Source organism: Delphinapterus leucas, chromosome 15 (genome assembly GCF_059928025.1).
Source record: "Delphinapterus leucas isolate spDelLeu-1000000601 "Yukka" chromosome 15, BTC_Dleu_Yukka2, whole genome shotgun sequence".
Classification (NCBI taxonomy): domain Eukaryota; kingdom Metazoa; phylum Chordata; class Mammalia; order Artiodactyla; family Monodontidae; genus Delphinapterus; species Delphinapterus leucas.
This window is the reverse complement of record NC_143143.1, coordinates 29,193,703-29,219,209: the sequence shown is the minus strand read 5'-3', so window position 1 is coordinate 29,219,209 and position 25,507 is coordinate 29,193,703. Positions and strand designations below refer to the sequence as shown.

General features: G+C 47.2%; 1 protein-coding gene across 5 annotated transcripts in view; it reads left to right on the top strand.

The window, feature by feature from the left end:
* CLEC16A (C-type lectin domain containing 16A) overlaps positions 1 to 25,507 on the top strand; it is a 211,453-nt gene that overhangs the window by 48,762 nt on the left and 137,184 nt on the right. For 4 of the 5 annotated variants that reach the window (XM_089896165.1, XM_022552227.3, XM_022552229.2 and 1 more), the window contains exons 10-12: positions 6,058 to 6,289; positions 20,989 to 21,118; positions 24,976 to 25,076. In XM_089896165.1, the coding sequence (XP_089752291.1) occupies positions 6,058 to 6,289; positions 20,989 to 21,118; positions 24,976 to 25,076 (463 nt within the window). The remainder of the gene's footprint in view (positions 1 to 6,057; positions 6,290 to 20,988; positions 21,119 to 24,975; positions 25,077 to 25,507) is intronic. The other variant, XM_022552228.2, reaches the window with a different exon arrangement.

Below are 25,507 nucleotides of genomic sequence, written 5' to 3'. Positions count from 1 at the left end.
GTGATCTATTTGCCGGGGCGGGGGTGGGAGGGCAATATTCGAAGGTGAATAAATATTTCTCGAGCGCCTCTTTGTGGCAGGCGCCGTGCCAGCAGTTTTGCGTTCAGCATCTTACTTCAGCCCCTTGGCAGCGTGTGATGGAGCTGCTGTTGTCCCTGTTTTTCAGATGGGGGAACTGAGGCTCATTTGGTCAGGTTCGCTGCTCACTTGGCCAGCAAGTGGGTCAGAGATCTGGGCTCAGGTCTGCTCGTATGCTGCACATGTTTTTGTTAGCATCATGACCTGCCTTCTTCCGTAGAGGAAAACCTGTCTCCTAGTTCTCAAGTCCCTTAGAAAGCTGTTTGAGCAAAAAGATTCTAGTTGCTTCCTCAGAAGGTGAGCAGGCTAGGGCCTGGGAAAGCCTGGAAGGTGAGCTCTCTTAGCTTGACCATTGTGACAGCTCCCACAAATCCGGACAGAATTCCGGGCCATGTCACCTGTCCTTTCCCTTACCTGCCCCTTCCAGCCACCAGTCTCTTTCTCCCTCCTTTTCTTCTCAGTCAGGATTCTGCCCTGGGTGGTCTGCCTCTTGTCCCCCTGCTGCCTTCTCCCCTCCCCTCTGCAGCACTGAGTGGCACCAGGAAACCCACTCAACAGGTTGTATGTGCCAAGGCAGGGGCCACAGACATCTTTTCCCAGGCCATGAGCTTCACGAACTCCTTCTTGAACAACTGGCTGGAGAGGCCACCTGACTGGCTCAGCACCACCCCCTGCTGCTACCTGGGAGCTGGCCAAACACACTGTGTCCCAGGACACCACCGCTGTCACCACGTGCACCAGCTCCAGGTGGTCCTGGCCTTGACAGAAATAAAGGTGACTGTCCAGAGCTCTGAGCTGGCCTTCAAACCATTCTCCTCTACTCCCATGTATTCCAGTGACCTGCTGACACTCAAGACTCAGACCAGTCATTTCCTTTGCCACAAAGGCTTCCAAAGCTCCCCCACCCACCCACCCCTGTCCTAGCACAGTTCCCCGCTCCTTCCTCTGTGCCCACAGTGTCCTCTGTCTCCTAGTGTCCATGTGGGACGCACAGCAGCACATCGCAGCTCCTGGCTGGACTGTGAGCTCCTAGCCCAGCGCCTGGTGTTTAGTCGGGGCTCAGCCCCCTGGCTACTGCCGCGAAGCCAGCTTCTCGAGTTGTCTGATTTGCTCCTAGCTTATATTTAGGGCATAATGACGATCTGAATTTATTGGAAATCCTCTAGCAAACATTTTTTAAAATCGAGGGATAACATGAGTCAAGTGCATAAAAGTGCAGTAATCTTCGCTGTACTGCTTGATGGCTTTGTACCTATGATTACATTAATGTGTGCAGGCGTCTCCCACTTTTCAAAAGTTTGCTTGAGGCTGCTGCTCTGTTACCAAAGACCACTTTGCAAAAGACTGAAAGAAATCTAAAGAGGATTTTCACTTTTACGAAAACAGGTGAAAAGTGAAAATAAGGTACAGTGTTGGTTTTGCAGCAGCCGTTAACAGAGGCAGTGCGCACCCCAAGCAGCGGGAGCGGCCTCACCAAGCTTCTTCCTGGGAACCACACTCAGCACCTCGGCGTCACACCCCCGTAGCTTTGTACTGTGTCTGTGAGCATCTGCTTTATCACCATTTATTTTGCATATCTGTTAGCAAGATGTGTCCTAAGGCAGTTGCTTCTTGCTTTGCACCGTCCCGGCTTACGGAAGGTTTCATGGGAATGCTCTACTTTCAGATTGCGGGGGAAGCTTGTAATTCAGGTCAAGATAGAAAACATCTCTGGCATCCCATGCAGCTCCTTCTCAGTCTGTAACCAGCACCCCACCCCACTCCCACCAGCTAATCACCACTCTGACTTTCAGAGGTGCCTTTTTTAAAGTTTTTTTTTTAATTGTGGTGAAATACCTATAACAAGTAATGTTTACAATGGATTAACCATTTTTAAGTATACAATTCAGTGGCATTAGGTACATTCTTTAAAGGTATTCTTTACATTTTAATGGCACTGGTAATACTTTCTTGGGGTAAAACAACTGAATGATACAGAAGTGACTAGAGTAGAAAGTGAAAGTTCCCCCAACCTCAGTATCTTCCTCAAAAGGAACCACTGTTTTCAGTTTGTGTATCCTTCCAGACCTTGCTCTGTGTACTGTCATGCAAATATCTATCAACACAGGAAAACATGGTGTACACGTACATGTTTTAAGTCGATAGTTTTGTTTTTTAACTGTGAACGGAATCCTCAACTGATTGATTGCAACTTGGTCCGGTCTGCGTCAGGGTCTTTCAAAGGGCTGCACCAAGAACTAGTGGAGGACATTCCGTTTGATGTCTGTGGCATTGGTGATACTGCCTCTCCGTTTCCACTCAGATGCCCGGGCCTTGCATGTTTCCGTCCTTCCTCCTGACCCCTTGCCCCGACCCCTCTCACTGTCCTTGCAGAACCTGTTCTCAGATCCCACAGCCCCTGAAAGGCCTTAGTTATCGCTGACCCCTGGGGAGTCACATTTTCGATATTTAACTTTGAAGCAAGGACCAAAGGTCGGAGGCATGAAGGCTGGCGGAAAGCGTTGCTGGCCTTCAGCTGCCTCTGACCCCAGAAGCCAGCCTGAATGTCCCAGCCACAGAGCCCAAGGCTCCCCTCCTGCATCCCCCACTCGGGTACCCGGCAGGATCTCTGGAGTCAGCAAGGAGCGCCCCGAGTCTCCATGCCTCCTGCAGCTCAGGCTCCAGGGCCCTGGGAGGTGAGCTCTTGGTGAAACCCGAGCCTGCGGCCTTTGGGAAACCTAGACCTTATTTGCAGAAGGCTTTTCTCTGAGGCATGCGTGGTGTGCTTTCTTTATGAGAAGATAAACCCAAAGGCCTTCTGTTTTTTGACTCTGAAGTGAGCTTTCCCATTTCTTCTGGTTGATTCCACTGTGCTGGCTCTTCTACTAAGCACACCTCCTGAGGTGTTAGGCTCCTTTCTTCATCGCCCCTCCCTTTTCTTCTTGTTCTCTCCATCACGTTGGATGTGTTATGGTACAGGCCACCATTCAGCAGCCTGTCAAGGCTTGCCCTGCTCCAGGTTCCTGGTTTAGTGGGAGAGCACAGCGGGGTGCGAGATGGCCCTTCTCCTGGGGGCTTTTCGTCTGGAACATCTGAGGTTGTCCAGTGTAACACAGAGATTCCTGGGGGGCTAGCAGCCAGAAGGCTCTTGATGAGAAGCGGCAGAAATGTCAGGAATGCCTGCCCACATTTCCCAGCCACGCCATATCGGCTTCTTCATGATAACTATGGGATCTTGATGATGTTAGTATTAACAACAACAACAAAAATCAGGCTTTTTAAATATAGAAGGAAAGGGGGGGGAAATAAAGTCTAGAACTCCAGTGTCCAAAGGATCCCTGTTGAATTTTTTTAGAAGTTAGCATGCATACATGATTAGAAATTTCAAACCAAACAGAAAGGTATAGAAATGAAAAACTCTTAAGTGCACTTCTGTGGGTGTGCACACCCAGTACCACCTGCCTTCTTGCTTTCCCCAAACATGAACTGCTATTATATTCCTGTGCAGCTTTCCAGGAAGAGTTGTGTCTGTACCATCATAAAGCTTTGCCCAGAGGGACTCTGCTTTGTTTCTTGTTCTTGCTTTTTTATCCTGATGCTGTTTCCGCATCCGCATTATCTAGATATAAAAAGTCCTCAGTCGTTTTAACATCTACGTGGATTCCCACTTTATGGACAGACCATAATTACCTAATCACTCCCCTGTTGAGGGGCATTTAGGTTATTTCCAGCTATTTACTGGGTAGGTTGCATTTTAAAGGTTTGAAATGTCCCTGGTAAGCATCCTTCCCCTCTCCCTCCCCAACACCTGATCATGGAGAAAAGCAGACCCCTTGGAAAGTTTTTGAATTCATTTTCACAGTTGACTTTTTTTTTTTTTTTTTTAGTATAGTCAGGGAAAGGAAGGTAACTGTTGTTTGCTTAGTGCATTGCCAGGCTCTGAAGGAACTTTCTATCCCTGATTTCCTTTAGTTCTAGGAAGCCAGAATTGCTCCATGTTTTAGACAAGTAGCCAGAAGCTCAGAGAGGCCCCACCACTCATGTAGGATTCAGCTGGGGTTCACACCGCTCTGACCAGCCCTGGAACTCGTGCACTGCTCCGCTTCCCTTAGTGCTGCCAGTTGTTCTGTACATCTAAGTCTATGCAGAGCTCAGGGAGAGGTTTCTGCATCTATCCATGTGAATTTCTGCTCTCAGCTTCTAACTGAGTGGTGTTTTGCTCTGCGTTTGGTCTCAGTTTTCTGTTTCTGAAAAGCTTTGAGTATGGTATGCTCTAAAATTCACTGGGAGTAAGTGGTAATCAGAGGAAACAGTCACTTCGTCTTGGGGCCCTAACTTAGCGGGTTTGGGTCCTTTAGGAGAGGATGAGGGGGGCATCCGGGGCTGCGTTCAATCGCACAGCGTCCTAAGTGGGCTCTGATTGATGCTGTCTGTCAAGTGGTGCGCGCCCGGAACGCTCCCTTCTCTGGGCTCTTGGTTATTGGCATCTGTAATTCACTATCTGGGTTTCTTGGACAGTAGAATCATGTCTCAATTTATCTGTCATTTTTGTGGATGAATAATCCAAAGTAGGTAAATAAAAATTAATGTCTGGATTTAGATGCTAATTTAACTTTCAATTAGGTTTTGTTTTGAGTGTTATTGAAATTAATCTGTGTTCTTGGAGCACATTCCACTTATTGGCAAGGTACGGTGGCCCCCAGAACACAATTGGTGGTTGTTTGGGGTAAATTCATAAGATGGATAGACCATATCAAGATAATGGAAAAGTTTACTTTAAAACTTTTCTGTTTTTCAATGACAAGATGGTGTCGGAATATCATCCAGACCCTGGAGAAAAACACTTCAATCAGAATCCTGCCCCAAACAAATCAGGGACAATTTTTGTGTGTGTGTGGTCTTTGCTACTTTCTAGACCTGGTTCATTTGCATGTAAATACTTTTTAAAGAGCACTAAACATGGAACTGAGTTTGAGCTCCTGGTGAAGCACTATTATTTTAGAAAGAGCGTGGGCTTTGGGATTGGGCAAGCTTCAAATTCTGACTCTGCAGCTCAGTAGCTGTGTGACATTGGGCAAGTCACTTAACCCTTCTGAGCCTCATTTCTCATCTGTAAAATGGGACTGATAATCCCTACATCTCATGGTTGCTATAAGGACTGAGATACAGCCATGTTTTCCACAACGGAGGATATGAACCATGGTGACACACAGGTCTTTTTCATTTCTCTTAGAAGCCTTCCGACTTTTCAGGGGAAAACGTCTTCCTTGGGGGCAAGCTTCCTTTGGGGACGAGCTTTAACTTATTACTCATACTTGCCAGGCTCCCCTTCTAAAGAGAGCCAGCATTTGGTTACATCCAATACACGTTGCTTTTCCTTTTCTATTTTTTATTGTTATATTAGCAAGGTGCACTGGTGTTCCATTTCTGTTGTGATATACAGTTCCTTTTAAAATAAATATATTTAAATTAGAAGTTAATAGTGTGCTGTGGTTAAGACATAAATTGTGCAGATGGTAAGTGGTTTTGAATCCCAGCTTTGCCACCTCCTGGCTGTGTGGCCTTGGGCGGTCACGTAACATTTCTGAACCTCAGTTTTCTCATCTGAGCATAACATGGGCATAGCAACAGTACTATTTTGTGGGGTTTTTGTAAACTTTAAGTGAGATAATATAGTCAGAGCCCTTAGAACAGCATCGGGCACATAGAAAGTACATAAAAGTACCACTTTCAAAGTGTGTTTCTGACCTTTGGGAAGCAGGGAGCTGGTGTGGGTTAAGTGCAGAGTGACTTAGGACTGTGGGCAATAAATGGTAGCTGGTGCTGTGGTTTAGATTATTTAATAGTGATGATGTTAATAATAGTCATAATAATCAACGAGGAGGTAGAATTTGTTGTATTGAAAGGAATTTCTTGGGGCAGAAACTCTCAGGAAGCTTGATAGGAGCCAGTGAGATTGCAACGTTCAAATCCGTCTGTTACCTTGGTTTGACTTTCCAGGCCAAGCCCAGCATTCGGTGCTTCATTAAACCCACGGAGACGCTAGAGCGGTCCCTTGAGATGAACAAGCACAAGGGCAAGAGGCGGGTGCAAAAGAGACCCAACTACAAAAACGTTGGGGAGGAAGAAGATGAGGAGAAAGGGCCCGCCGAGGATGCCCAAGAAGACGCCGAGAAGGCTAAAGGTACAGAGGGTGGTTCAAAAGGCACCAAGACGAGTGGGGAGAGTGAAGGTGAGTTGCGCCCGTGAACGCCGACCTGACAGCCAGGCTGTCCTCTGTGTCTGGTCCCCCTTATGTGTCAGTGGGTGCAGCTGTCATTCCAGGCACCGGTGTACCTCATTCTACACAGCCAGCCACTGGGAAGCAGCTGTGGGCAGATCTGGTTCAAGGCCTGCCCTTGTCGGATGGGTGGCTTGGAGCAAGGCCCTTTCCTTTTAGCCCCGTGCCTCCGTTTCCCCATCTGTCAAAAGAGGCTAACAAATAGTATTTACTTTGTTATTAAGAGAATTAAACAGATTAATACAAGTAACATGCTCAGAGCAGTGCCTGGCACATGTCATAAGTATCTCCTGCTACTGTTACTACTGTTATTATTGTCATCTTTATCATTACTGCTGTTCTTATTACTCCCGATAACCCGGGATTATGATTTTTGACAGAAGTCATTATTTCCAGTGCACTGCAGGGAGAAAAATAGCCCATGTTTAATGAAATTAGGTGCTTTTAATAAGATTATGGTTTTTTGGCATCAAATGATCAAATATAATCCCCTAGATTCTTACATTAAGATTTTTTTCAAGCCCTCATCTGTTTAGAGTGAGGTACACTTGTGTTTGGTGCCTATGTGCTCAATAAACAGAATCGTTTTGTCCTCTTTTCTGCCGTTGTCAGGAATGATTCTGGTTTATTTTTCACCTCCCTCTCGTTTAGATGCTAACACCTTCTCCATCTGGAGAGCGTTGTCTGCTCTGGGATGAAGCAAGCTTGAACTGTCCAGCTGCTTGTGTCATGGGCCGGGCTCACAGCCACACAGATGGGGTCTCTGGCCACGGCCCCAGGCACTCAGGGTGGAGGAGGTGATGGGATCAAGTGGGGTAGGGACTCTGCTCGCCAGAGGGGAGCTCCCACCACACCTCTTGGGACAGACACGGGCTCTCCTCAGCTCCCAGCTGTGTTCTGCTGGGGGTGTGGGGAGCATTTCCTACGAGCCATCCTCCTGGGTCCTGGGCTAGCAGTGGCTGCTCTGCAGTCAGCTCCCCAGCCCATCAGCCCGGACTGTGTGCGTCCAGGGCCTCTGAAGCTGGAGAACAGAGCAGCTCAGTAAATCAGTGACTGAGAACACATTTGTTTTGGGGAGTTTGCTGCAATTGGGCAGCCAAACCCCACCCCATCCGACCCTGCTGGCCCCATTCTGATTTTCTTGGCAGTTCTCAGCGAATGCCACGATCACATTTCGATAAGTATAACTAGAGTGTCTCCCCAGTGCCACCAGCCCTCTTTTTAAGGCTGAGATCTCTAGTACGCTTTTATTTCTGTTCAAAGTGTGCACGTAAGCATCTTGGTTTAGGAATTCCTTTTTGGCTTGGGAAGCCTTTGCCAACAAATGTCACTTTGGTGGGGAGGTGAGGGGCAGACACAAGGTAAGCCATACATGTTTGCTTATTTAGACCGTTTTGACTTTTTTTCTAACTTGGGAGAAAACTGTCTGCTTAAACCCCTGGGTTTAGCTGTCCTGTAGCCATATGGGGGGGAAAACGGACGACTTCACCCCATTTTGCACCCTGTGTTCTCGTCAATTTTGTTTTGGAAAGATGCTACCTCTTTTGTTCCAGTCCTTTTAAGGGCTGCTGTCTAACCAGGCCGGGGCCGTGACTAACCGTGGTGTGGACAAGGGCAGGCTTGGCCTCAAACACACAATCAAATGACTCAGCCAGGCGGCCCAGTCCTGGCGCACAGGGGCTTCAGAGGTTCAGCAAGGCTGCCGTCCCAGCTCCCAGGTTGGGGTCGGGGGAAGGACCCCCTGCAGGCTGGGCCCACCTGCCCTGTGCAGGGGGCACGGGGAGAAATGTTCACCAGCCTCCAAAACACTGTTTTCTGGGCGGTTACTCAGCCAGGTTGTGCCAGGCAGGGCCCAGGAATTTCCCCAGAGACTTTACTTGGACGACTGATGTAGACTTCAGAGCCCGGTGGAGCGAGGCCCTCCGCGACTCCTTGCCTTTGTAGTGCCCTCCTGCTTTCTCGAATGCATATTTGTCTTCCCACCCAGCTCACTGTAAATAAATACAACTTTCACAGGCCTGTCCAGCAAAGAGACACCTAACTGGGCAGCAGCAGCTGTACTCCGGGGCTTTTTGAATTGTTTATTTGATCTCTTAGATAGTCTCCTGTTTGAAGGTGTTCTCTCCTTAGACTGTATCTGTGTTTGGGTGAAACCACACAGCTGTTAATTCCTGTGACTTGGAAGGGTGTCAGGCACATTTTCAAGCCAGAGGACAGTGTAGATGGGGGAGGTGCCTAGGAGATGGGAGATGGGACCTACGGTCCTGTCTCACCAGCTAGACCTATTGTGTGCCTTGGATGGCCTCCTCAAGCTCTGGACCTCATTTTCCCTATCTGGAAATTGTGACCGTAGGAAATGTAATGACTTTTTTTTTTTTAAATGAGGCTATGTTAGGATTCTTGTAAGATTTAGACATTCAACTCAGACTAGCTCAAGCAAAAAAGGCAGTTATTGTTCATGCGACTGGGAGGCCTGGGCGGGGCTGGACTGGGTGCACAGACAACCATTGGCCGTGTGAGGCTCGCATCCTGCCAGCCTACCACCGAGTGGAAAGGGAGCTGCTCCTTCCCACGGGCTGCAGCTGGAGTCTGGGAGCCGATGCTCGTTGGTGCTGACGGACCTGGCTTGCCCACCCTGTAGAGGGATGTTCTGTGCTGAGTGGCCAGGCCCTGTGTTTCTACCCTAAGGTGACTGCCTCAGAAAGAAATGAGGCGCATTTATCGGAAGAAGGGGGCATGGGTGCCAGGCCAGCAGAAACAGCAGGTGTTCCCTTAGAAAGCCACACTATTTCTGTGTACTCTGCCATTTTCCTCAGGCCTCTTCTCCCTTCCTGTATTTCATTTTTCTTTTCCATTCCCTTCCTGTTTTGAGGTGGACATGTGGCTGTTTTCTCCTCCAAGTCATTTCTTCTCTAGCGTGCTTTCTTGCATTGTCCCTGGATCTAGGGGCTTGATGACAGCCTTGACTCTGAGTAAAGAGATGCTGGCGCCAGTTCCCCCCTGCATACCCTGCCATTTTCATCCATTTCAGTGGTGAAATCTTTACTTAGAAAGGTGGCGTAAAGCACAGGAGTCAAAAGACATGTCACGAGTCACAGTTCTGCCATGACCTGATTTGTATGTGGCATTGACTTGTTTTTTTCCTACAAATGCAGCACCCAGAATTCACACCTCCTCCACATTTAAGCCCTGACAAGAGTTGTGTGAAATGAATATGCACCCCTGGACCCTCCACTCTCACCCCCAGTTTGCAAAGAAATGTGCTCTGCCTCGGGTCCCAAGTGATGGGCAACTCATTCTGAAACCAAAAAAAAAATCACAGGCCCCCTCACTTTTCAGAAGTTGAGTGCTGAAAGGAAGACCAGGGTGCCCTGGTCCCTCTGGCCAGAGGCAAGTCCACCCAGATGCACTTCCATGTCAGTCTCCTCTTCAGTCTGGAAGAACCGTCATCTCTTTTTGGATTCAGTTAGAGCAGTAACTTAATAAATGGGCCTAGGACAAGAGAATGAATCGTTTGAACTTCTTGTTTGAAAAATAGGGTTTGGCCTGTGGAAAAATAGGTTTTTTGCTTATGGAAAAAGTGTAGGCATCAGTTTCACAGCCTGACCTTCAAAGCTTGCTCCTATCTTGAATCCCCACGTGGGCATGGAGGGAAGGGAATGGCACTGACTTTGAACCTGCCAAGTCAGCTGGGCGTTGGGGGTGCCTAGGAGTTTAGAGCCCCATCTTGGCTTTTTTTTTTCTTTTCTTTGAAGTTTCTACTGAAATGAAATGGAACCTGGCCTCATTTCTGCAAAGCCAGAGCCAGCCCCAGGCCCGGCAGTTTTCTGATTGGGGCGAGCCAGGGACTAGCTATCAGGAGGTCGGGGTCTGCATCCCAGACACCTGTGGCTCAGCCCCTGAGGAGCTGTGTGACCCTGGGCAAGTCATCACCCTTTCTGTGCTTCTTTACCGATAGAGGGGGCTGCACGATGCCCAGCCCTCAGGTTGTCAGCGATGAGAACATCGGTGCCTCAGCGTTTAGCCTGTGACACATGAGCACTGAATAGGAGCCGTGGCAAGATGAAGAGCAGAGTGAGGAGCCTGGAAGGGGGACTTGAGCCTGGCTGGTCACCCCGGCGAGTTTCTGCGGGGCCTGTTTCTCTGTTCATTTTTGTAACGAATAGTGAGGTGGCTGAGTTGTGGTGGGGCATGGGCCGCTGGGGTAGAGAGGTGTGGGAGCACCAGCTTTTCCAATGGGCTTAACTAGTATAAGGAGAAGGATTGGAGGTCAGTTTAGACAAATCCTCTGAAAAGCAACTTCCCAGAAAAAACATTCTGAATTCAATCTCGTGCTGTCCAGTAAATGGTAATAAAAGCAAAGGAAGGGGTACCCCCAGACACCCAGCACATACACACGCTGTCATTGCCAGGCTTTGTTGGCCTCTTGCAGTTCTGCTCCAAAGCCAGCCAGTAGCATGTGGTCCTTCCCATATTTCCTAGGTAACCAGCAAGGGCATCTTTCTCCTCTTTCCCTTAACCTTCTTCTGAAGGCTTTCTTATCATCCCCTTCCCCTCTTTTTATTGTCTGGCCTCACCATGATTGCTGGAATGTTGACCACAGAGGACAACTGAGAAAATCCTTGAACTTGGGAAGTCAAAGACTGTTGGGAGGTCATGCCTGTCATTTCCCTGAAAAGCACTTCGTTTACCAAATACTAATCAGATTAGAATGCCCATCATCCTGGGAAGTTGATGAATTATGGCTGTTATTTAAAAAAATCAAGTGTGTCAGGGTACTGGGGAAGCTCACAGGTTGGGCCAGAGTTGTCATATCAAGGGACGGAGGTTGACGTCCTTGGGTCCTGAGAGTCCTCAGGCCTCTCCTGCACATTTGCATCGTGGTGCAACCATCACCACCTTCCAGCGCCAGAATGCTTCATTATCCCAAACTGTAACTGTACCCACAAAACATTTTCCCTCCCTCCTGCCCCTGGCAGCCATTACTCTGCTTCCTGGCTCTATGAATTTGACTAGTCCGGGTGCCTCATATAAGTGGAATCAATGCAGTGTTTGTCTTTTTATGACTGGCTTATTTCACTGAGCATCATGTCCACAAGCTTCATCCATGTTGTAACATGTGGCAGGATTTTCTTCCTTTTTAAATCTGAACGATATTTCATTTTTTGGATATATTACATTTTGCTTATCCTTCCATGCATTGGTGGACACCTGGGTTGCTTCCACCTTTTGGCTACTGTGAATAATGCTGCTGTGAATATGGATGTGCAGATCCTCTTTTGCTTTTGGAGGTTATTGTGGAAACAATAGAGGCCAAGGAGGGCCCAGTCAGGGCCTGCTGAAGCCAGAGGAGCTGGACATTTGGGTTCTTGCTCCCAGCCTGGCAGCTTCACAAGCATGTCCCTCCACTCCCAGAGGCTCAAAACTCAGTGGTGTGAGGGGTCCCCCCACCAGCAGGCTCGGGTGCTGGAGCCTTCACGATCATGGGCCACGGTGCCTGGCACAGGAGCTGATATTGCACAGATGCTCCTTTACATGACACAGCTGACGTGCAGAGCTGGAAGAGGCGCCTACAGCAGCCAGGGGCAGAGCCCACCTCCTGATCCCTCTGCGCCTCAGTTTCCCTTCCGTAAGCTGCCGAGATTCCGCTAGATCAGCATTGCCCCAACTGTGGACATGGAGATGGCTTTGGGTGGGACAGCGAGGGCCTTGAAGACCATAGTGTGAGGATTTTTGCCGAGAGCTCAGCTTCAGGGGAGCCTCGTGGTGGGTGTATGTGTCTGACACCCCCTCACTTTCCCTCATCTCCCCTTTCCATGTGCACAACAGGCCTCAGCACTGTTTTGTTTATTCATCGTGTGTATATTTCCACCGTTGCTTTCTGTTTATACTGGTTTTATGCTGATTGTAGCAATTGCTAAAAATATTTTATTTGAAAATAATTTCAAACTTATGAAAAGTGAAAAAAAGCAAAAATAGTATAAAGAACACCTGTTTACATCTGGAGGCACATGATGCCCTTCTGTCTGTCCTTCGTAGGTGATGTTAATTTTGGCCACCTGGTTAAGGTAAGGCCTAGTTTCTGCACTGTATCGTTACTTTCCCTTTTCTTAGCAACTAATTAGCAATCCATGGGGAAACACTTGGAGATAATGCAGATATCCTGTGCCTCATTAAAATTCCCCCTTAGAACCCTCCTGCACTGTTGGCGGGGATGTATTGGGTTGGCCAAAAATTTCATTTGGTTTTTTCCATAAGATGGCTCCAGTAGTGCTTAGTTGTCTTTAACTTCATTTGAAACAATTTTGTTAGATTGTATTGTGATAGCTGTCATATCAGTGTGCATTTAAAAAAAAAAAACACATCAAAATTGGTGAATTTTTCTGTAGACATTTTAATATTGAAGATGGAAGAAAAAAGCAACATTTTCGGCATATTATGCTTTATTATTTCAAGAAAGGTAAAAACACAACTGAAACGCAAAAAAAGATTTGTGCAGTATATGGAGAAGGTGCTGTGACTGATCGAACATATCAAAAGTGGTTTGTGAAGTTTAGTGCTGGAGATGTCTCGCTGGATGATGCTCCAGGGTTGGGTAGACCAGTTGAAGTTGACAGAGATCAAATCGAGACATTAATTGAGAACAGTCAACGTTATACCACACGGGAGATAGCCGACCTACTCAAAATAACCAAATCAAGCGTCGAAAATCATTTGCACCAGCTTGGTTACGTTAATCGCTTTTGTGTTTGGGTTCCACATAAGTTAAGCGGAAAAAAACCTTCTTGACCGTATTTCCTCATGCAATTCTCTACTTAAACGTAAGGAAAGCGTTCTGTTTTTAAAGCAAATTGTGACAGGCAGTGAAAAGTGGATGCCGTACAATAATGGGGAACGGAAGAGACCGTGGGGCAAGCAAAATGAACCACCACCCGCCACACCAAAGGCTGGTCTTCATCCAAAGAAGGTGATGTCGTGTATATGGTGCGATTGGAAGGGAGTCCTCTATGACCTTTTTCCAGAAAACCAAACAATTAATTCCAACAAATACTACTCCCATTTAGGCCAACTGAAAGCAGCAAAAAAGCATCGAGAATTAGTCAACAGAAAACGCATAATCTTCCATCAGGATAATGCAAGACTGCATGTTTCTTCGATGACCAGGCAAAAACTGTTATATCTTGGCTGGTAAGTTCCAATTCATCTGCAATATTCACCAGACATTGCACCTTCAGATTTCCATTTATTTCGGTCTTTACAAAATTCTCCTCATGGAAAAATTTTCAATTCCCTGGAGACTGTAAAAGGCACCTGGAACAGTTCTTTGCTCAAAAAGATAAAAAGTTTTGGGAAGATGGAATTATGAAGCTGCCTGAAAAATGGCAGAAGGTGGGGAACAAAATGGTAAATATGTTGTTCAATAAAGTTCTTGGTGAAAATGAAAAATGTGTCTTTTATTTTTACTTTAAAAACCGAAGGAGCCTTTTGGCCAACCCAATAAACTGGGTGCAGCCACTGTGGAAAACAGTATGGATATTCCTTTAAAAACTAAAAATAGTTTTACTGTATGAACCAGCAATCCCACTCCTGGGCATATATCCAGAAAGAACAAAAATCCTAATTGGAAAAGATACACACACCCCAATGTTCATAGCAGCACCATTTACAATACCCAAGACATGGAAGCAACCTAAGTGTTCATTAGCAGATGAATGGATAAAGATGTGGTGTATATGTGCAATGGAATATTACTCAGCCATAAAAAAGAATGAAATAATGCCACTTGCAGCAACACAGATGGACCTAGAGATTATCATACTAAGTGAAGTAAGTCAGACAGGGAAAGACAAATATCATATATCCCTTATACATGGAATCTAAAAAATGCAATTGAACTTATTTACAAAACAGACTCACAGACATAGAAAACAAACTTATGGTTACAAAAGGGTAAGTGGTGGGGAGGGATAAATTAAGAGTATGAGATCAATAGATATACGCAACGGGACTTACTGTATAGCACGGGGAACTATATATTCAATATCTTGTAATAACCTATAATGAAAAAGAATCTGAAAAAGAATATATATATGTTCAAGAATATATATATGTGTGTGTACTTTGCTGTACACCTGAAACTAACACAATATTGTAAGTCAACCATACTTAAGTTAAAAAAAACTCCCCCTTAGATATGGCATTCATTGATGATTCTTGCTGACCCAGTCTTTACCAGGATGGTGGTACAATGTTGGTTTTCCAGTGTCAGCACTCGGTATTCCATTGTAAGCAAGATTCCTCCCTTCTTCCCATTCATTTATTTATTTATCTATCTCTTCTTGGCACAGACTCATGGATTCCAGTTTTTTAGTGGTTTCTATTTCATTACTGTGTTTAATTAATTTGATACTCAAATCATCCCAGATTTGGCCCTTGAGAATCCTTTCAAGCTGGCTCCTATGTCTTTGTGATCTGCCGCCATCATTTTTTTTCAATCAGTCCTGACACTTTCTGTCATAACAAGGTATTCAAGGTTCATTTCCCACCTACTGTGCCCTTCCTCAGGGTTAATTTCTCTGAAAAGCCCTGGTTCCTTTCAATGGGCGATGGTGTTAGAGGCCAAGATCTGGGCACCAGATGTGCTCATGACTACATGGGGTGTCTTGCTTTTTGGCCCTTTCAGTGCACAGAGCTAGGAAATATATGCATGTATGTATACAAAATACACATTACCGATTCCTCCAATTCCAGTCAATTCCCAGAGGGTCCTTTCTTGCCTTCTCCCACTCCAGATTTAGATGTCTCTTCTTTTACAGCGAGAGCCCTGGCTCCCAGTGACATCAAAACATTTACGATTTGCTCAATCCTATAATACATCTTTTAAAAGTTCCAGAACTGTTCATTGTTCGATAAATAAAGAGTTCAGGGTTGTTTGCAGTTCCCTGCTCCCCACCACCACCAAATACTTCATGTATCCCCAGTCCACAAATTGAGGGTATAGAGTCAAGTATTGTGTCATGAACTACTTGGATCTGTCTGCCTTTCCTTTCTTTTCCCCCTTCAGGATAGGTATGGTATTCATTTGAAATATATTTTGGTCTTTTTTGTTGTTGTTTGTTTGTTTGTTTTAGTTTAGGGTTCTCCCTTCTCATTCGTATTGATTTAATTTCTTTTTTTTTTTAAATAATTTGGAATGTTAACAAACTCAAAACTTTTGCAAAAGGGTTTGTACAAAGAAGTGTCCTTCCTCCCACATTCTTTCCATCCTGTTCCCCTCCCTCTTGTAGATAACTAACTTATTGTTCTCTGGAATATCCTTCCTGCGTTTCTTTGTGTAAAAAGCAGCAGAGGTAGGTATGCTTCCTTATTTTCCCTCCTTTCTTACATGCAGGGTATAGCCCACGGTGTATGCTCTTTGGCACTTGGCTCTCTTCACTTAGCACTATCTCCGGAAATCACTCCGTATCAGTTCACCAGCGATCTTCCTCATTCCTTTCCCAGCTGCACTGTGCATACCATAGTTGATTCAACCAATCTTTATGCTCAGACATTTAGGTAGTTTCCAGTATTTTGCAATTACAAGTAATAGTGCACTGAATACCCTTGTAAGTGTGCATTTTTATATCGTTGGAGGTGTATCTTCCAGATAAATTCCTGCGAGTGGGATTGCTCAATTGAAGGATATAGGAGTGATTTAAAGTTTTCGTTGAAAATGTATTTAAGTAAAAAAAAAAAAAAAAAAGTGGGAGTTCAAATAAAATGATTAATAACAAATAGTGCAAGCAACACACAGACATGGCAGGAATTGTAAAGGCAGGCAAATGACTGAAGTTTGAGCAAAACTGGGCTAGAGTGTTGCTGCAGTCCCTTCAGACTCCAAAACAGAAACCTGGTGGGGTGGGAGCTCATGGTAACGAAGCTAATAACTGAGGGTCAGATGGAGCCGCCTGGGAATTCATCATCAGCACCTGGGTCCTGGCCTCAGGCCCATCGGCGGAAACCTGTGTCCGCGTGAGCCCACTGTTCTGCTTTCCCTGGTGGCGGCAGCGTGACGAATGCACCTTGGGAGGGGAGCTAGGCCTCTCTGAGGCGGGCGTAGTGTCAGCAGAGAGGTGTGGCAGTGGGGGCCCACAAGGCGGTGCAGAACCATGCCGGACCTCCTGGTGTGGCATAAAGAGGGGTGCCCTTTGACCCTCGATCACCAAGACAGGCCAGATGCTCTTCGGCAGCCACTTTTGAAGATGGCTGTAGAATCCATTTTGAAACGGTGAGAATCTGGCGAGACCCTCTCCTCAAAAACCTATTACCCACTCCTCTCATGCCCACATAGCATTTTGCATACAATTGCAGGGAGCTGGCAGAGCTAGGTAAGCATCGCTACTTTTAAGAGTTGTTTGGATAAAATTGTTTAAAAGAAGGGGAAAAACCTGTTTGGCTTTGAAAGAAGCGTTGTGTATTTTACCTAGAAAGCTAAGTGGAGCAGCTCATCCCACAACCATGCCAGCTGGAGGAGGAGTATGTCGGGGGGAACAGGGGCGCAGCTGTGAGAACCAGGGTGACACAGCCGAGGTTCAGAAACCTCGTTGTGCATGGAGATTCCCTTGTGGGCCTGGTTCTGCACCAGGACATGACCTAGGAGGTGCGAGGGGGAGCAGGCTTGGCTTCTGCTGCTGCTTTTCTAGCTGTGTTGAGTCATACTTCTGGGTTTCTGTTTCTTCAGATTCAGTATTCAGGACCAAACTAGTGGTTTTCAGGCCATTGTGTGGGAAGCTCCAGAATTCCAGAAAGGAGCTTTAGGGGCCTCTGTGGAGGCCATGAGGGAACCCGTGGTTGGAGATGTTCGGGCACCCGCCCACCCACTCTGTACCTGGAGCAGCTCTGCTCTCACCTCTTACCATGGTGGTGCCCTGGGAAATTGTCATTTAGAATTAATATGCACCTGCTGAGCAAAGTTTGGTGAGCGCTAGACTGGATTGTCTTTAACCTCTCCTCTATTCCGGAATTCTCAGAGTCTAGGGAGATGAAAAAGCCAAAAAGGGACAACCATGTCACAGCAGGTGGAGGCACTAGGGCTTGGCCCCGGAACCTTGGGGAGTCCTTGGAGCTGAGTTCCTGCTGTGTCAGCCAGGCAGTCAAGGAGGAAGGGGGCCTCGCAGCACTATGGGAAGCAGGTCAAAGGTCACAGGGCAGAAGCCGGAGACTGGCACCATCATCTCACTTGGTAGTCTTCAGATGTCTTTGATGGCACGCCCTAGTAGTAAACAGAAATAAATACATAATTGAACATGCATCTCCCCAATAGATATACATTTATTGTAAACTATACATATCTGTATTAATGTACAAATGTTACGTACATCATAACACAAAGTAGATTTTTAAAAGATGATAATTAAAAATAAAAGAGGTACTGCCTGGCGAATCATCTGGCATACCCACTGAAGTGTGTCTGCACCCCACTTTGGAGAAGACGGGGGTAGTTGGGAGGCATCTGAAGGAGGCTGGTGGAGGGGAGGATGCGAGTACGAGAGAGAATGGTGCTTCTCAGACAGCAGTCTGCAGCGCCTCCCGCCCTTTGCCGTGGCCGCAGGCTGCGTGGACTGCTGTTTACTCCGTAGCTCTTGGTGAATTGATTCACTTGTTTTTTCTTAAATTTAGCTTCATCCTAAGCAGTAACATCCACAAAAGAACAGGTTTTCTGTGCAGCTAGAATTTTCTTCTAATGCACATTAAAATAAATACAAAACTATGCAGGCACATTCCACTTAAAAATCACGTGTCAGCCCCCACCTGTGTGAGGGTCGGCTGCGGGATCAGCCCCCACCTGTGTGAGAGGGTCGGCTGCGGGATCAGCCCCCACCTGTGTGAGAGGGTCGGCCCTGTGGGAGACTCTGATCTGCGGCGTCTGACTCCAGACCACATTGGGAGGGAAGGGCCTGGTGCAGGCAAGCCCCCTCCTCCGGGTCCGGGCCCACGTGGGCATGTGGGGATGCAGTCCTCAAGCCAGAGGATAGTTGCAAGCACGGTCACGCCTAATAGAGTCCCAGAAAGGTGGCGAGGATGCGACATCCCCCGGTGAAGGCACTGTGCACACACTGATCGCAGGCTGAGTGGGGCGCCCTGCACGCCACAGCTGCTGTGCATCATTGCCAGCCCTGCCTGCTGCCAAAACCACCCCCGCTGGCCTGTCATCCATTGCTCCACTCCAGAGATGTGTAGTGAGCACTTGCCGTGTGCCAGGCCCTGGACTAGACACGAGTTCTGGTGGAGAACAAGACAGATAAGGCAGCTACTCTCAGGAAGCCCACATCCTAGTTGGGGAAGGCAGACAAGAAACAAGCAAACCAGTAAATAGAAAACAGAAAATCCAGGTGCAGGTTTCCCCCCCACGGGATCCAAAAGTAGAGCGGTCCTATGAAACCTTTTGTAGGACAAGATGGCGTAAAGCCAAGACGCAATTACCTTAGGACACATCTTGGTAACAGATTCACAAAATAAATGGAGGTAAAGCACCAATGCTCCCAGACACAGTTCAGAGCTACGGCAGCTTGACGCTGAGGTGCTGAGTGGGGTTCCCGGGAAGGAGCTTGGCGGGGCCGCTCCCGCTGCATGGGGTGCCTGCCGCCTCTATAACGGTTGCTGCAACACCAACGCTCAATGCTTTTTCTGCTTTTTGCCTATTTTTGTAAAAGGGAAAATCCTTTTCAGGTTTCTTTTGGTTAGAAAAAGAGGTACTAACGTAGGTCTTTCATAAAAGCGAAGTGGCCTAAAGCAAACTTTTCGAAAAGGTGGGGATACCTGTAGTTATACATGCTATAAAGTAAAATCAAGATGGGGGGAGGGGACAGATCTATACAGGAGAATTCCCAGTAATTTATGTAGCTGTTCCTCCCTCAGGGAGACAGAACAGAGCTCCTTAATCCTTAAGTGTGGGCTGTGCTTAATGACTTGCTTCCAAAGGGTGTGGGATGCAAGGAGGAGGAAAAGTCACTTTCCAGTGGAGAAACTTGACCAACATTCTCGTGGCCAAATGATTCAGATGAACATCCACAGCCATAAGTCATGTCAATAGCCTGTGCCCTTGATAGGATGTGATGAGAGGAGCACTTCCCCTCTGCGGTCTTCCTCCCAGAAACCCATAACCCCAGTCTAATTATCAGAAAAACGTCAGTCAGAATGCCCCAGATTGAGGGGCATGCTACAGAATGAGGACCAGTCTCCTCAAACTGTAAGGAAGGAAGGTCTGAGAAACCGTCACAACCAAGAGGAGCCTAAGGAGATATGACAGCTGGGTATAACGTGATATCCAGGATGGGATCCTAGAATAGAAAAAGGATATTAGGGAGAAACTAAGGAAGTCTGAATGAAGTATGGAGTTTAGTTCATGATAACTAAAAGAGGTAAAGGAAAAACCAGTGGGGAGGGTGTCTGAGAAGACGTCTCTGAGATGGTGATGTTTGAACTGAGCCCCGAATAATGTGATTGAGTTGTGCCTGGGTAGGGAGGACTGGGGTGAGAGCGTTCCAGGCAGAGCAGACAGCTCTGTAAAGATCCTGGGGCCGAAACAAACTCACTCCGGTCAAAGACAAGTGGGAAGGAAGCTCAGCACAGCTGGCGGGGCGGGGAGGGCCCCGAGGTGAGGTCAGAGGTGGACGGGGGCCAGGCCGTGCGAGGCCTTGATACCATGAATGGCATTTGGATTCCATCCTGAGTGTGATGGGAAGGCAGAAGGGGACCTGGGCTAATTTCCACTTAAAATCACTTGGTTCGGTGTGGACCACAAACTAAGGGGGCGAGAAGAGAAGCAGAGGCCACGTGGGAGGCACGAGTCCAGGGGAAGACGATGACAAGGCCGTGGCAGAGCCCAGGTCCGCGGCCCATCATTCCTGAACAGAGATGCAGATTCACATTTCATCCTCTGTTTCCCCTCATCATGTCTCCCGAAGATGGGGGGCATTACCTGAACTCTGGGTTCTAAGAACTAAGTATTTGAAGGTCCACACCTGTGCATCAAGGAACTCTGTAACAGCACACCTCACGGCACAACAACCGTCCACCTCTAACTCAGGATGTTTCCCTTTGTTGGTTCAGACCTTTTTCTCAAAATGAAAGTGTACACCGTGCTCGAGTCAGGTGCTACAAAAGTTGCCCCTACTTAATTGGGAAAAATAAAACGGGGTCCCTCCCCCTCTCTGCTTTCTGGAAGTTGTTAAGTGGGAAGGGAAAACAAACGCTTCAGTCATGTCAGAGCCTTTCTACAGTGTAAACAGTTTCAGAATATTTTCAGTGAATTTGGTTATGTTTTATTAACCACGTGTCGTTTCTTCCACGCTCCTCAACTCCTCTGGGAAGGAAGCATGGTATCAATAAAGTAGAATAAATAACTGTTGAAGAAAAAAATCTTGAAATAAATCATTGCGATCTGTGCTTTCTTGTCAAAATCAGGCCCCATTTCTCAACGCTACCAAGATGAAAGGAGAGAGAGGTTCAGGCCCCCCAGCGTGCGTATTGCAGGGGCCCCACCACCGCCGTCGAGCGTTTGCTGGACGCGTGCGGAGCAGTCTGCCAGGCTCCTTCTTGAGCACAAGAGTATCTGTAAAGCTCGGTCTGGGGCCGTGTGGGCTCATCCTGGTGTCTGTGTTTGCTTCCAGAGATAGAGATGGTAATCATGGAGCGCAGCAAGCTCCCGGAGCTGGCACCCAGCACCTCGGTGCAGGAGCAAAACACCACGGACGAGGAGAAGAGCGCCGCCACTGGCCTGGACAGCGTCCAGTGGAGCAGGTAGTCGCCGGGACTGCGGGAGGGCTGCCCCCGAGCCAGCCATCGGGGGCTGGGGGTAGGGCACCGCTGCTCAGTCTCTGGGATGTTGTGGAAGGAGGTGCCTTGGCCGGGTGCCCACAGAGGATAAGCCAGGCCTCTTCCTGCCCCCGGCCCCTGCCGATGGCCTCTTCTGCCTCCCGGCCAAGCCGTTCTGCTTCTCCACCAGAGACACGGCTCCTCTCGAGAGGCCACAGGGACAGAGCTGGCCCTCAAGGCCGTGGTATTCGCCCCTTGGAATGAATGACCGAGGCATGGCACTACCACCCCAAGCACTTCGGTGCTGGGCCGCGTCCTAACGAGTGTGGCCTTGTACCAGCTGCTCCTGGCCATACTCTGCTGTTCCCACAAAGGATCCCCTTGGGGGAAGCGTTTGGACTTCATTCATTTGCTGCCGCCACGTGCACCACCGTCGGTAGGGCCTGACCTCGTGACTCAGCCGGCACGATTTAATGCTGGATTTAACGCTGCTGTCCACCTTCAGCTTCTTGCCTGATTGTTCATTTCAGTGATGGCTGCCCAAACTACACCCTCTGAAAGCTTCCAGATGCCACATTGCCTGCAGCCTTGCTGTAGCACCACCCCTTCCAGAAGGAATTGGGTGGAGGGCTGCTCCTGAAGTTGCAGCAAACTGTTAGGAGGGCTTCTTCATCCTTATCAGATGGCCCTACTGCGCAGATGCCTGCAATAACCTCCTAATCCCATATTAGTGGTAATAAATGCACAGCAACATGGTTTCTCTGTCAGCCTGCAAGGCATTCACTTCCTGAACTCTCACGGTGGGGTGGATGAAACACACACACACACACACACACACACACACACACACACACACATCCTATTTATTAATGCAACTTAAAGACTCGAAGCAGGCTAATTTTTTCCTCTGCGTCTTGTTTATCTCTTTCTTGGCATGTGTTTCAGTTATCTAACAGACAGGATCAATTTTTATCAGTTGCACAGGGGAGCCGCTTTTAGTTTTGGTTAAATAAAAGTCATTGCAGCACAATGTGGGCCGTCAGTTGTACTGACAAGGACCTTTCTGATTTTGTGTTGTGACAACAAAATGTGACACCTGAAGCTCTGAAAATTAAGAAAATCATTCTAAACACAGAAAGGGAGGGGGAAGCAACCTTTAGGTGCTTGCACGGCTTTAATTTGAATATGAATCATTGAAAAACCAAAACTGACATGTCGTGGGGGATGCTTAGGCTAATGTAGGCACATCTGCTTAACAGAATATTAGCGGCTGCTTTTCCATGAATACTGTCATGATGTGTTCAGTTTCTTAGGATCTAATAAATGGAAACAGCATGTATTTTGCATAGTATGGTAATACTGTAGCTTTCCTAAAGGAGGAAGAATACCCATGTATTGTCAAAAACAAAAAGTCAACCGACCAGAAAGTTACGTTGGAGTGTTGGAGTTGAGACTTCTTTTTTTCCTGAATTTTAATGAAGAGAGGGGTTTTCTTAGAGTTGATTGAGATTGTTTCTTAACTTTCGGTGACTTTGTCATCTTCTACCACGTGGTTCATAATGGAAGCTGATCCTGTGTCTTAAGTTGGGCCACGTGCAGATTTGTGACCCCCAGGGACTCTGGGCAGGAGCTGCGCTCTGCTCTGAGACCAGGTGCTAGGGAGAGACTGTCCCTGGTGGAGAGTTGCCAATACCTTTGCAAAGGTATTGAGTTGTTGGCTGTCAGAGACACCGCCACGGACTTCTGTCCTCTCACCTGCACTGAGCCAGGAGGAGGGCACTGAGGGTGAGGGAGGGGACAGTTTGTCCTTGACATGAATTGGATCTTGACATTGGTCTGTTTGTCCAAAGAAACAGCATAGTACAAAGTGGAACTGTCCTTATATTTGCCATACACTGTGGGCTGTATCTGCATTCATGGTTAAATATAGGCGTAAGAAACCAGAAACCATTCACAACATTCTCTGTTTTCTTTAAAAAAAAAAAAAAATCCTTTTAAAATTTAAAAAGTAATACACATTCAGAAAATGTAAAAAAGCTTGAAAAGTATAAAGAAGGGAAAAAAACTCTCCATAATTCAAAGGCAGCTGTTATTAGCATTTTGGTGATTTCCTGCCAGTTTTCAATGCCAATATAGTGGGAATTCTGCCCTTCTTCTCCGCAATAGCTTATACCCCCAATAGCCACGTATATTACTTTTTATTCTTGGTTTTCTCTAATATCAAACCCCAAGCATCTTTTTCACTTTATTGTACTCTTAGTAAACAAAATTCTAATGGCTTCATAATACTTCGTCTCATGCAAGATGGTATATCCACTGAGCCCTCCCTCTGCTACTGGGCATTTGGTTATTCTTATTATTCCCAAAGGAAAATACAGTCCAAATTCCAAGCAGCTGGCTTACAAGAAAGTGTTTTATACTTTATCCTGCTCTTACGTTTGGAAGTGTTACGGCTAGGGGCTTAGAAAAAAACAGATCCACACATGGCAAAACTATTCGCGCATTTGAATGGTGATGACAGATCGGGGGCTCCAGAGAAATAGAGCCTGAACGTAAATGTTCCTTAAAAGTTTCTTCCTTTAATTTCTGTGTGTCACGTGTTTGTTTGAAATGTTATGACAAGTGCGTTTCACTGCTTCTGCATTTTTCAATATAATATTTTGAATCGGTGATACATTTGTGGAGTATCAAAATTCAAAAAAGTATAAAATGTTTTGCAGTGAATAGTCTCCCTGTTTCTCTGCTGCACCATCTCGCCCCCCCCACCTCCCCGCCCAGTCAGCAGTGTTGACAGTAGCTTGTGTCCTTCCAGGGGTAAAGTGTGCCCTTGGTCACTCATTGAGTTGCTGTGTTCTCTTGGCTTCAACCTGGCATCCGGGGGCAGCCGCAGACAGTCATGGGATCAGAGCCTCCTGCCTACAGGCCAGATCTGTGCATATTCTATTATCCTTGTGTTGAAGAGTCTTTCCGGGCCAGGCCCTTCACCTGGAAGGGCAGCATTTAGGGTGTGCGGTTTGTGATATTTGCAGCCACTCTATAGATCTCACCCACAAAGCATCAGGCGAGAGACTTCCTATCGATCCCTTCCAGTCCAGGAAGGTCAGCCCAAGAAATCACTGGACCAGGACCTGCCAAAGTGAGATCGTGGAGAAGTGCCCTTGGAATACTCAAAATAGAAATCCAACAGCAGCTCTCATGTATGAGCACTTTCCACCCTGTGCCTGGGCCTGTGTTAAATGCCTCTCTGTTTTCATTTTGCTTGAATCCTCACTGTGTCCCCGAAGGGTTTAATCCCCACCTTGCAGATGGGGGAAAGTTTTAGGTAATGTACCCAAGGGTTTGCAGCTAAGTAGAGGCAGAATCAGAAGTCGAACCCAGGCAGTTCTTGCTCCAGGGTCCACATTCTAAAATTGGTCAGACTTGTTGGTACCTTGTCTGCTAGTGTGAGTCTATTACATTGCCCCGTTTTCTTCATTCTCTTGTCACTCTTCGAAGTGATGATGTGGCGTGTCCATTCTCTGTCTGCCCACTGGCATGGAAGTGCCACAAGACCAGAGACTTGGTATCATTTATCCCCAGTGTCTGGGACAGCGGGTGAACGATGCTGAGTGATTAAGTGGTTGGTTCGTTCCTTAGTCGGTTTACCCTGGAGACGACAGCTTCGCACGGGCGGGGCCTGCCTCTCAGTCCCCTTTGTGTCCTCCAGGCCTGGTGCTGGACTGGGCGCACGGCGGATGCACTGCTTGCTGGCGGTGGGGCTGTAAAGGGCTAAGGCAGCTGCTTCCCGTGTGCAGGTGAGGCTCGTGCGTGCCACGAGGCTCATGCGTGCCCCTCTTTTCCAGACCCTTCCTGGATATGGTGTACCACGCCCTGGACAGCCCAGATGACGATTACCACGCGCTCTTCGTGCTCTGCCTCTTGTACGCGATGTCTCATAACAAAGGTAAGCTGCTCAGCTTGTCCGCCTTCAGGGAAAAGGAAAGCTGCTTTCCTTGAAGAATTTGCTTTCTGGTTTTGGCAGACTCCCACCGAACTTCTCTTCAACCTCGTTAGAATTTTTCAGGTGCTTTTCTACAGACTAAAGCTGCGGGAATCGGTTACTCAAGCAGCACGGGGCTGGGGCAGGCAGAGGGGGAGTTTCAAGTGTTGACCGTCCAACCCAGCATGACTGTTTGCACTGTGCTTTGCTTTCCACCCCTTGGTTTACAACTGACTTAGGCTTCCTACCTCTTTCCTAACATCAGAACAGAAATCAGTCAAATTGTAATCTTGGTTTTGCTATTTATAAAAGTTGATGTGCTGTTCTGGATTCAGAGCTAAAATAGACTCTGAGTGGATTGTGTGGAAGCGTAGGTTTCCTTTCTGAAGAAAGGT